Source organism: Chiloscyllium punctatum, chromosome 2 (assembly GCF_047496795.1).
Source record: "Chiloscyllium punctatum isolate Juve2018m chromosome 2, sChiPun1.3, whole genome shotgun sequence".
Lineage (NCBI taxonomy): Eukaryota > Metazoa > Chordata > Chondrichthyes > Orectolobiformes > Hemiscylliidae > Chiloscyllium > Chiloscyllium punctatum.
The window spans coordinates 98,664,290-98,677,100 of NC_092740.1; the positions used below are offsets into that span (position 1 = coordinate 98,664,290).

The 12,811-nt window shown below is 38.5% G+C and overlaps 1 protein-coding gene across 1 annotated transcript; it reads left to right on the forward strand.

Moving 5' to 3' along the window:
* The first annotated feature begins 2,674 nt into the window (after positions 1-2,674).
* On the forward strand, positions 2,675-11,800 carry LOC140486983 (sphingosine 1-phosphate receptor 3-like). Its single transcript, XM_072586289.1, has 2 exons — positions 2,675-3,378; positions 4,545-11,800. Exon 2 carries the CDS (start codon positions 4,693-4,695, stop codon positions 5,836-5,838), a length of 1,146 nt encoding a protein of 381 aa, XP_072442390.1. The 5' UTR covers positions 2,675-3,378; positions 4,545-4,692; the 3' UTR covers positions 5,839-11,800.
* Positions 11,801-12,811: the final 1,011 nt, after the last annotated feature.

The window sequence follows — 12,811 nt, forward strand, 5'->3', positions numbered from 1 at the left end:
TTGCAGTAAAATACTCACTTGCTGGTTCAAGAGATTCTTTTCTCCCTGTTGTATGCACTGTATTTGAACTAGCAGGGATATCAGGAGGCAGCACTGCTGATGTTTGCTCTGCAGCCTCTGAACACTGTTCCTTCGAGGTGCTGGTGTGTCTTTATGATGATCTGCTTATCTGCTGAGAATGTAGTCTTTCCACCTGTACCTCAAAGACACAAAAGAAAGAAGTTGTAGCAGACAAGGATTACAGTTTGTGCAATGAATGACACAGGCAGTGGGATTAATATAAGAGCTGCACTGGAATGACAAATGGTATTTACTCATTTGAAGGGACAAATCTTGGTATTTTGCATAATCCTCTTCTCTTGCAAGAAACAAAATTATTTCTTCATAAGCTAAGGAATCAAAAATCAGACTCCCCATGACCCTTTGGCCCTCTTTTCTCTGTTAAGGCACTTTTCACCTGGAATGTGAGAAAGGGAGTGATTGGGTGAGATGAAAACAGTGATACAGCTGTAGTGGTGGTGCAGATGAAGGAATAGTCTTGAGCTCTCTTGTATGAATGAATAGGCAACGCAGATGGTATGCATGGTTAGCCATGTATGGTTTTGAGCTGGGTAGGAGAGAATGAGAAAAGATGATGTATGCAATATTGAGAGTGATCGAGCATGAGCCTTGGTTGGTGGTGAGTGCAGTAACATGGGCAGAGTGACTGTAATGTAACAGAAGATGGTGGCACTTGCCCTGGCTGAACAGAAAAGGTCCTTAACCTTCTTCAAGCATTACTGTGCATCCCTCAACTCTGTGGAGACTTCTTTTTAATCACTTGTGGAACATGAAAATCACAGACTAGCCAGCATTTTATTGCCTGTACCTCGTTGGCCTTAGAAGATGGTGGTGAGCTGCCTTCTTGAACTGTTACAGTCCATATGCTGTAGGTTGAACCACAATGCTCTGAGGGAGGGAATTCCAGGATTTTGACCTTGCACCAGTGAAGAAGCAGCAATACATTTCCACATCAGAATAGTGAGTAGTTTGCAGGGACCTTGTAGGTGGTGGTGTTCCCATTTTTCTAGAGATCTTCCTAAAATGGTCATGGGTTTGGAAGATGCAGCTTTCATCCCAGCACATTGAAAGATGGCACAGGCACCAGGAATGCAGGTCCACTCTGAGATAGCTGGTAAGTTCAGCCATCTACGCTGAGCACAAGAATCAGGCTAGTGTTGGATGGGCAGAGCACCATGGAATATGGTAACTCATTAATTAGGCAAGTGTACAATAATGCAGCAAGAAATCTCACTAGGCCTCATGTATTATATCTTTGCGAGCCTGGTCTTTTTTTGTCATCCCATCTCTGTGTTGACGGTAGGTAACGTCCTCAAAGGGCAGTTTCTCACCATGTGTGATGTGCTATTAAGGATTCTGAAACAGGAATTCATGGCATGGTGGCTCAGTGGTTAACACTGCTGCATCACAGCACTAGGGAGCTGGGTTCAAATCCAGTCTCAGGTGGCTGTATGAAGTTTTCATGCTCTCCCCGTTTCTGTGTGGATTTCTTCTGGTTCTCTAGTTTCCTCCCACAGTTCAAAGATGTCCAGGTTAGGTGGATTGACCATGCTAAATTGTCCTGTAATATCCAGAAATGTGCAGGTTAGATGAGTGAGCCATGAGAACTGCAGGGTTACAGCTATACAATAAACAATGGGGGAGGGGGGGTGGTGAGATGCCCTTTGAAAGGTGGGTGTGGACTTGATGGGCTGAATGGCCTGTCTCCACACTGCAGGAATTCTAGTTTAAAAATATTCTATATACTATTCAGAGAAGCAGAGCAAGTCTGTAAGGCACACATATAAAATCAAAAAAAGAAAGAAAATGACAGCTAAAGAGAAAAAAAGCCATTCATATATGACCTTCTGTGAAATTTGGCAAAATTGACACAACCAAAATATTGGCACAGGATTACACACTGAATTATTTTCCAACTCCTGCTTTTGAACAGCAGACTAAACGAAAATAGATTGGAAAGTAAAAACTGAAGGGCTTCTGTGTTTTGTGTTTTTTTCTCATTGTACTGGAATGCAGTACAATACTGGTGGGGGGTCAGGGTGGGGAGGATATTGGGAAAATAACCATTCTCCAAGAATTCAAAGATATCTACACATTTCGCCAATGCTGAGGATTAGTCAACAATTACATGGAAATGGTCTTGGTTTCGAAAAGATTTAATATCTTAAGACTTCTAAACTGTGTAGACTTTATTATTCCTGTCTGCATAAGTCGCCCCCCTCCCCTTTAAACACATTGCCTCTGTCTGTGTTTGATGATGCCTTCTTATTGCCATTAAAATCCTTTGAAACGTCACTCAAAACAGCAATTGGCATTTTACTTCAGGGCAAATCTGAAATAAAATTCAAGTTAAATATTTAAGATATACGCTATGAATAAAACATATAGAACAAATTGTTATCACCATCTTAGCTAAAAGTTGACTTTTTTATTTTGACTTTCAGTTTTTCGCCTGGTTAAATTATGTGCTTTGCACAATAAAATGTAACACAGTCATCTACGAGCGGTTTATTCTTTCTCTTTAACTGTCACTTCCTTTCTCTTTGCTGTTTGAGTTTGTATGTGTGTATTCCAAGCAGACTTTCCCTGGCACTCTGGGTTTCTCTGTCAGAACTTGGAGCCGTACTAGCACGTCACACACTGCCCTCTGAGGGCGTTACCTGCCGCCAACTCTGAGGCAGAACAACAAGAACGACCAGGCTGACATGACTATAACACTTGTGGAAGCTCGTAGTCTGGAAGGCAGAGTGAGAATCGCGAAGAACACAGCAGCAAACTGCAACAGTCAAACAACAAGGGCACTCGCAAGGACTGAGAACACTACAGAGAAAAAGTGGAAAACTGCAATAGGCTACTTAAAGGAATGAACAGCAAATGATCGAAACAAATACAGCAACTTGAAACTGAAAAGAATGAAATCCAAAGCTATTCAAAATAAGAGTCTGCGGAAGAAGCAATGATCCGGAAAAGTGTATGCCACCCCCCCCCCACACACAATTAATTTGATACAGCGAAAGGTGTCTCGGCAGCAAGATTGAGAAATACTGACACAAACCAGGGAATGTTTAATGGAAAGCCTTGGCGTGGCTGAGGAGTTTCGAAGAAGTGCATTTGAAGGGAAAAATTAGGTGTGCGAATTTAACACAGGAAAACAGCAAAGGTATCGAGACTGAAGCAACAATGATTTCTGAATTGAAAACGCTACAATTAAAAACGATTCTGATCAGGGCAAACTCGGACACTTGAGGCTAGGCACCACCCCGAACCTAAACACTAACTTGTTAAGTACTGGCTCCAAAGCTAAAAATAATGTGAAAGGTGAGTCTTTATTTTCTAAAGTTCACTGAGCCTGACGTTTTTGTTATCTTTTCTATCTGAGGTTATTGTTAGGCTATTCAAGTGTTACAAAACAAAAACAAAGACGGTCAACAAACTTATTTTAAACATTCGGATAATTACTTAAATATTGGGATTTTGCAATATTAAGGACATCTGTAAATACGTACATTTGGCGAGTATCCCAATGTCTAATGAACTTTCTTCCAAAGGCTTTTAATGTTTCACTGCAAGAATTTGTAAATAGAGGACGGGAATCTCACAGAACAACACTCATTGAATCCGATTCTATTTTTCTTTCGCCCCATTGACTTCTCTAACTGGGATATTTGAGTGCCGAGTCCAAGTTTGGGGCGGGGGTGGTGGGGTTGGGGTGGTGGGGGTTGCTGGGGATCTAATTATTTTACATACCTTTAACGCAAACTGTAAAATATTCAGTGAATCAGTGCCAAGTGTTGCCACGAGAAAGAAGCATGTTTTATAATTCTGTTATTTCCTGATTTTTTAAAAAATTCATTGTAAATTGATAATTGAAGTAATGGCAACTTTCTGAATCAAATAGTCTTGACTTAGAATTTAAATAAACCCCGTACAAGCAAAATCTGTCTTTCATCATGATATTTTCACAAATTGTTTAGGCATTTAGGAGTATGGAACTATGAATATACATGGTATATATAATAATACATTGTAAATGAATGAAAATCACGCAAGAAAGGTTATCTTGGTGTTGATTGCTGTTCTTTCTGCCTGACATCTGCAAGCAGTTAGATGTAAACTATGTGACTCTAGTGCAAATAAATCAAATGGTAATTCAAATATCTAACAATCCCATAATTTCTGAGGTTTCATGTATTAATCATTCGTTCTTACGTAGCTCTATCCATACCTAAGGAATTTTCTGCATTTAGATGCAAACAATGATTTCCAAAACTGACCTGGTTTTAGGCCTGTCTTAATGAAACGAACTCGGCATTTCAAAACGTCTTCATACTCTTAATAGGACATTTCAAATGAATATTGTGTACTTTATTGCTTAAGAAATCTTTGATGCTTTATCTCAGATCAATAGGAATCAGTTCTGTATGTCAACAGCATATCGTGAAAATTTATAGTACATTGATCAAATATTGTGTTCAATTTTACAGATTTTAAAGTTTCACGCACTGTGCCAATGTTTGCTGGAAGCATTGACAATATGGATCACGAGCTTTCTTCAGGCTCTGTATTAATAATGGGGCAAAGCTCCATCTAGTGGACAAGGTCTAACAGTACAAAAAAAGATTCAAGACGAACATGCCTTTAATCGCTCTTCCAGCTGAAATGCTCATCAGCAATGGGTGCGTCAAAACAGACCTCATTGAGAGTCATTATAATTACACAGGGAAATTCAACAAAAAAGGAAAACCTAACAATGGGATGGACCTAACTACTGTGGCCTTTCTGATCATCTGCAGCTTCATCGTGCTTGAAAACCTTATGGTTCTCCTTGCCATTTGGAAAAACAACAAATTTCATAATCGCATGTACTATTTCATTGGTAATTTAGCTCTATCCGATCTTCTGGCAGGAATAGCTTACAAAGTAAACATTCTTATGTCTGGAAATAAAACGTTTGGCCTCACGACAACTGTATGGTTCATCAGGGAAGGAAGTATGTTTGTAGCATTGGGAGCCTCCACCTTTAGTTTGCTAGCAATAGCAATCGAGAGACACATGACTATGATAAAAATGCGGCCCTATGATGCTAGTAAAAAGTACAGAGTTTTCCTCCTCATTGGTGCTTGTTGGCTGATATCCATTTTACTTGGTGCCTTGCCTATCCTCGGTTGGAATTGTATCTGTAACTTCTCAGACTGTTCCACAGTCCTGCCACTTTACTCCAAAACATATGTTGTCTTCTGCATCAGCATCTTCAGTGCAATTTTGTTGGCCATTGTAATACTTTATGCTCGTATTTATATATTGGTTAAGACAAGTAGCCGCAAAGTTTCAAACAGAAAATTTACAAAAAACAATTCAGAGAAATCGATGGCTCTGCTGAAGACAGTGGTGATTGTTGTAGGAATTTTCATTGCATGTTGGTCCCCACTTTTCATTTTCTTGCTCCTTGATGTAGCTTGTAAACCAAATAAGTGTAGTATATTGTATCAAGAGGATTGGTTTATTGCAGTTGCAGTCCTCAATTCTGGCATGAATCCCATCATCTACACTTTGGCAAGCAAAGAGATGCGTCGGGCTTTCTTCCGACTTCTTTGTGGCTGTCTAGCCAGTACTAAAGTCTCCAAGGCCTTACCAATTAAGTTAACTGCAGATAACAGCAAAAACAATTCCAGTGGCAGTAATTCACAAAAAATGAAGGAAGGAGAGCTGTCACAAATCAATACCCCATCAAATGTAATCAAATCTGTGAACTTAACAACTCCCAATGGAGAATTTTAATCTTTGGAGGCTATAATGCCTTCACAAATTAGTAATTCCTAATTCTTATTTTCTTGAAACTCTTAATTTCCTCTGAAATAGATAATTCATTTTGTAGTTTCAGGTTATGAAATAATTCCAGACTTCTGATATCTTTAACATTGAAATCACAAGTTAAATGTTCTTGCAATACATATTGTACAGAAGATTTTATCAAACATTCCCATAAAATTCCATTAATTCAGAACTTCAAATCTGAAGTTTTCTTTGGCATTTCAGAATACAGTGTTAATCAGAAATTCCTCTCTCTGCTATCTTAATTTAAAATATATTAGTGACCTCCGATGAAACAGTTGAGCAAGAGATTTGAGCCTAGTTTGTTAATATTTGTGGACTATATTCTCATAAAATAATTTCAGGAGATTCCACTAAATTTAATTCTTCTCCATAACTTTTGAAGCAGCATTTAATGCCTTTGACAATGATCTGAACTTCCAGGTCTCATTACCACTGTGAAACTATGTTATTAAAATTAGTAGCATGCAATTTCTTCTGTCAATAAAATAGCAGTGTTAGATAATTCAACCTTTTCCAGAATATCTAGAATTCCTGAAATATCAAAACTACTTTCTCAGAAACATATTTCTTGACTGTATAAACATCTAACATGCTTATTAGATTAGATTCCTTACAGTGTGGAAACAGGCCCTTCGGCCCAACAAGTCCACACCGCCCCGCCGAAGCGTAACCCACCCATACCCCTACATCTACATCTACATCTACCCCTTACCTAACACTACGGGCAATTTAGTATGGCCAATTCACCTGACCTGCACATCTTTGGACTGTGGGAGGAAACCTCCCTCTGTAAAACTTATGTACACAAATGGTTTCATTAAAAATCACTGAATAATTTATCAAATGTTCCTATGGGACACCACAGAAAACATAACTCAACAACAGTGGAGTGTAAAACAGGTGACATGTCTTCCTATTTTTATTTCCATTGGACAAAGAGATTTATTAGAATGGTATCACTGAGGATTCAGTTATGTGGGGAGCCTAGAGAAGCCGTGATTGTTCTCATTCAAGCAGATATATTTTGAGGGGAGTTTTAATGAAAACATTCAAAATTATATGGAACTTTGATACAGCATGTGAGAGAAAGTGTTTCTAATAACAGCAATTTTGACAAAAAGATTTAAAATAATTGGCAAAAACAAAACAGGAGATAAGGAGAACTTGTTTATGTGTCAGGTCATTACTATCTGGAATAATTTGCCTGACAGGGTAATGGAAGCAGATTGATTAGTAACTTGGGCACATACTTGAAGAGAAAACATTTATACAACAATAAGGAAAGAATTATTGGAAGTGAGACCGATTACCCAGCTTTTTCAGAGAACCAGGTTGAAATGTCATCTTTCATCTTATCTTAAATAGGATTCTATTGCATTATCAAATAGTTGTGTAACACTATTGTTAAAATTCAATATCGATCACAGTGCTTTTAAAAAGTACAGAGTTGGAGATTTATGAATTGCATAACAGTCAATACATGTTCTTCTGTTTGAGCTGATCTGTCTCTTTTCTAGTATTCTGATTGTAAATAAATGATCTTATGTAGCTATGGTTATTTTTGAAGCAATCTGATTGTTTGACACATTTAAAGTAAAAAAACTGGCTTAAGGAAATAATTTTGAGAATGCAATAGTTAAATGTCATCGAACTATAGCTTTGTTGTTGCCTAATTTAAATGAATAAACAAGATGCTTATCATATCTTAGGATGCTATGAAAGAAACCATGGACATGCTGATCCCAGTCCTATGGTCTTAATCTTTTAGAGCAGCATTTAAAGGAAGACCTTGAAATTAAATCCTTTTTACTTTCCTCCAATGGGTTTGATTTAGTTGAGCTTATTTGAAGGACCAACTACTGAAAGTCTGATTTCAGTTTATCACTGGCTGAGATTTTTCAATGGATGATAAAGTGCACCATTGAGATTACAATTACGCTACATCTGCAGAGGTAAACTACTTTTTTAGACATATTTGACTGCAAGTAATGCAGATTGATATTTTTCACAAATGCATAAACATCCAAATCAATTGTGAATGACGAATACACTTCTCAACAACAAATCCAAACAAGAAGATACAATATGCTCAGAGACTCTAACCACACTACCATACATCAAAGACATCAAGATAAAAGCCATGGTCTCCTTCCATGGTCTCCCCCATTCACATCAATTAACATCAACCTGGCCAAAGAAACACTGACCTCACTACTAGATGAACCAAGGACACAAACACCAGACAGCACCAACTCCATCAGCAAGGACAGCATTCTCAAACTAGTAGACCTGTGCCTTACTACCCATTTCACCTTCAAGGGCAAGACCTACAAACAAATCAATGGGACATGCATAAGATCACCAGTATCAGGATTCTTAGCAGAAGCAGTGATGCAGAGACTAAAATGAACATCCCTTCCCACGATCAACCCAAACTTTGGGTCCACTCTATGGACAACACCTTTGACATCAGGAAATGGAACAAATTAGTGGAAACTTACAATATCATTAACAACAATCTTACTGGCATAAATTTCACCAAGGAGGAAGAGAACAACAACAGACTTCCCTTCCTAGATGTCACAGTGGAACGAACAGGCAATACAGAACTGCAGACCAGCATCTACAGGAAAACAACACACACAGATCAGATACTCAACTACAGGAGTAATCATCCTAACTCTCACAAACGGACTTGAATCAGGACTCAATTTAAACAGGCCACAACACACTGCAGCACCCAGGAACTATGAGCAGCAGAAGAGAAATGCCTGTATTCAAGAACAACAAGCACCTGATAAACACAGTCCACCGATTCTTAAACAACAAACCCAAACAAGAAGACATAATATGCCCAGAGACTCTAGCCACACTACAACTCATCAAAGACATCTCGGAGATGACTACCAGACTACTCTGACATCTTGGCATCATGGTAGCCCACAGACCTACTAACATACTGAAACAGCTACTGATGAAACTAAAGGACTCTGTACCAACAACCATCAAATTGAATGCCATTTACAAAATACCCTGCAAGGACTACAACAAACACAGACAGATGGGCAGGAAACTAGCCACTAGGATACAGGAGCCATCAAAGGACATGACCAGCTATCGCTAGTATCCTTATACAGAGACGAAGTTCGACTGGGACAATATATCCATCTTGGGACAGGTTAAACAGAGACATGCATGGGAATTCCTAGAGACCTGGTATTCAAACCAGAACTCTATCAACAAAAACATCGAGTTGGACCTCATTTACCAACCTCTGAGAAAAGGAACCAGAAATGATAACACCTATCTTAACAGACCAAGATATTTAAATAGAAAGTGGCACAGAACACCAGCGCTCTAACAGAGGCTCACTGATGATGTTACCTAGGCAGTGACAAAACATTCGAGAACAAACCTACCAGCTCAGCAAGCAAACTTACAACCTGAACTTCAACCTGAGCTACAAATCTTCTCAAAAATTGCAAATGCTTCTCAGTAAAAATCTGATATCGCACTCACAGCTAATGCTAAATGAATTGTGAATGTTCAGTGTCAAATTGTATGCACAGTCAACTGATTATGTTGCTTGTCTACATAGTTGAGAAGGTACTATTTGTTACTGATATAGTCAATATTAATCTATATCTATGTAGTATGCATAATTTTATGTGAAAGTCGTTTTATGAAAATCCTTTACAAAAACCTGACCATCCTCCTCCCTACAAGTGTATATATCATTCAGTCTAATTATTTATTAAATAATCAAAGCCTTTTGCCACCATTATTTCACCTGAAAAACCATCTCATTCTTTAGCTGGTATTTTTGTAAGAAGAACCTCATTATGTTAGGTTCCTTTCCTGAGGTCTCACACATGAGATGTAATTTGCACATACCAACTTCTACAAACAGTTAAAGTTTATTAACGCCTATAAAAGCAAGGTGACCCCCTTTGACCCTCCTCACAGGTGTGCAAAGTTGAGTCAAATGAGGCCCCGAGCAAAGAAAACACACCTCCTTTCTACAGGTCAGTTGGTAATGCTCACAGGTACTCTGGCCACTCTCCCCCATAATCACATGTTACCCCAGATACATGGTAGGATGAGGTAATCAGAGATCATGTAAATGCCCTAATCCTGAGGAATCATTATGCAAACAATTCCCTGACTCAGTGATTCCCCAAGACAATGTAGGTGTGATATGTCCTAGCTATGGGGGGATGATCACACAAATGAATTTGATTGGCTCGGGGATGGCTATGAAAGCATTTCTGAACGGAAGGGATTGAATGAGATTTTAATTCGATAATAGAAGTAGAATAGTAGTAAATGGCTGCCCAAATGAAGTGTGAATTACAGTGGATAATCATCCACATTCCTGCATGCTGTCTGTGAGACAGAATGTCGTGCCCACCCACTTCCAGAATGTTCAGCTTCTTGAAGAAAAACAGTAGAGCTTAACCCTTGAGCATTACATTAATGTCCAGAGAGATAGTACAATTTAATCCTTTAACATTACAATTAGATTAGTCACCAATTTGCCTTTTTTTGGCTTGAATCGCCTGAGTTTCTTTTGACTAGAATAAATCAGCATACTTTACCAATTATTCTCTTATCATCTGATAGTCCAAGCTTCTACAAATATTCTTCTTTTGATCGAGCAGCATCATGATTCTGCATCTGATCTTCTATTTGAATATCTTATTGACTTTTCCAACCAGAGTTACAGTCACAGTAGTTATCATATCAATAGTTTGGCTGACAAAACAATATTATCCATTTGAGCATGATTTTCTATTAGTTGCATCCTGTCATTTTTGTATTATGCTTCAGTATTCCACATGTTATTTTAATTTTTCCTTAGCAATGACTAATGAAAAATCACCAAGTCTGCAAAGATTTCCCTGGAGTGTTGAAGGCTGAGGGATGACCTTATAGAGGTTTTATAAAATCATGAGGGGTATAGATAAGATGATGTCTTTTTCCTAGGGTGGGGGAGTCCAAAAATAGAGGTCATAGGTTTAAGGCGAGAGGATAAAGATTTAAAAGCAGGGGTAACATTTTCATGCAGAGGGTGGTGCCTGTATGGAGCAAGCTGCCAAAGAAAGTGTGGAGGCGAGTACAATTGCAACATTACATCTGGACGGGAATGTGAATAGGAAAGAATGTGGACCAAATACTGGTAAATGGGATTACATTAGAGTGGGATGTCTGGTCAGCATAGACAAATTGGACCAAAGTGTCTGTTTCTGTGCTATATGACTCTATGACACCATTGGCTATTTCCATACCATTAATGAAGTGATTCATTTTTTCCTTCTGTGGTTACACTTGCCTGATCTAAGTATTATTGACATACTGATTTATTTTGTCCCACTCATTTTGTAATCCCGAGCTTCCCTTCAGATTCAACTCCTCCTTATTTAGTGAAATTGTTCTTCGCCTACAGGCTGACTTGCTGAAGTCATGAGATTTATATCTCTGCTGTAAGGGCTTTTGTATGCAGATTATATCAACCATTATATGTATCATTGAAAAGTGGAATCAAGAATGATATTGAAAATGTGTGAAGTTTCAGTGATGTAGACACTGAAAGCAACATCAAAGAAGAATAAAAATAGTGTGCAAGTTTGATTTACTGGGTGAGTCAAAACACCTGTGCCATTTTCCAATCCCCGTCCTTGTTGAAATCAAAGGAAACATCATGCAAAATTTGAATATTTTTACTCTCAGTAACAAAACAATGAAATAGCTCCAGAACCAAATAAAGAGATGGAGCAAATTAGAGTGACAACCCTGCTATTAGTGTTGGGGAAAGCTCTGCTATATTTCAGCCTAGCTCTCACTTCAGAACATAAAAGCCATATAAGAGAGATTTTCCAGGCTTTAAAGGTATGCTTTGAATCATATAGAAACACAATGTTATTTATGCACAGTATTTAATCAATATAAGAACGCAAGGAAAGAGGAAGAATGTTGATTGAATGTGACCCTACTAATATTAGCTGAATCATTTGTGTTTGGAAAACAGACAAATAATACTATCTGAAATAGGATTGTCTTAAGCATATGACAGAGGATATCATTTATCTGTTGAGAGAGGATAAACCTATACTTAAGAAGGCTATCAACAGGGTGTAGAAGTTCTGAGGTAGTCAATAATCAATAATAAGTTAGAGTTAGTTAATGGGAGAATGGACTAGGGTTTGTATTATACTGACAGATGTCCCAAGGTTAACACTTCTGTCTTACAGTGCCATGGACCAAGGTTCGATTCCAGCCTTGGGTGACTGTCTGTGTGGAGTTTGCACATTCTTTCCTTCTCTGTGTGGGTTTCTTCCTGGTACTCTGGTTCCTACCACAGTCCAAAGAGGTTCACCTTAGGTGGATTGGCCATGCTAAATTGCCAATAGTGTCCAGGGATGTGCAAGCTAGGTGGAGTAGCCATGAGAAATGTTGGGTTATGGGGATAGGGTCACAGGGTAGGTCTGGGTGTGATGCACTTTGGAGTGTTGGTGTGGACTAAGTAGGCCAAATGTCCTGCTTCCACACTTTAGGGATGCTATGCTTCTATGAATGAGAACAATATATTGGAAAAAAGGAAGAAATATTTTCAGAAGAACCTGCAGAAAGATCCACACCAGAGAGGGGGATGATAGGGGAAGAAGTGTTCTGGCTGCAATAGCTGACTCACTTTAACTAGAAAGAAGCAGAGAGATGGCTGCCTGAGAGGTCTCAGCCAATAATTCTGATAAATCACTCTTCACCATGCAACAGTTTGGTGTTGTCAAGTCTAAATATGATGAATGTCTTGTGACTATTACTAAGATGACTGCAGAAGGAGAACATCAAGTGAATGTGAAGTGCCAGATAGAAATGGTGCTTAAAGCAACATTATGAGCTTTGCAGACTTGTACAA

Bases quoted from the DNA above. Each gene is read 5' to 3' on its own strand.
- LOC140486983 (XM_072586289.1), top strand. From the start codon at position 4,693: ATGCCTTTAATCGCTCTTCCAGCTGAAATGCTCATCAGCAATGGGTGC.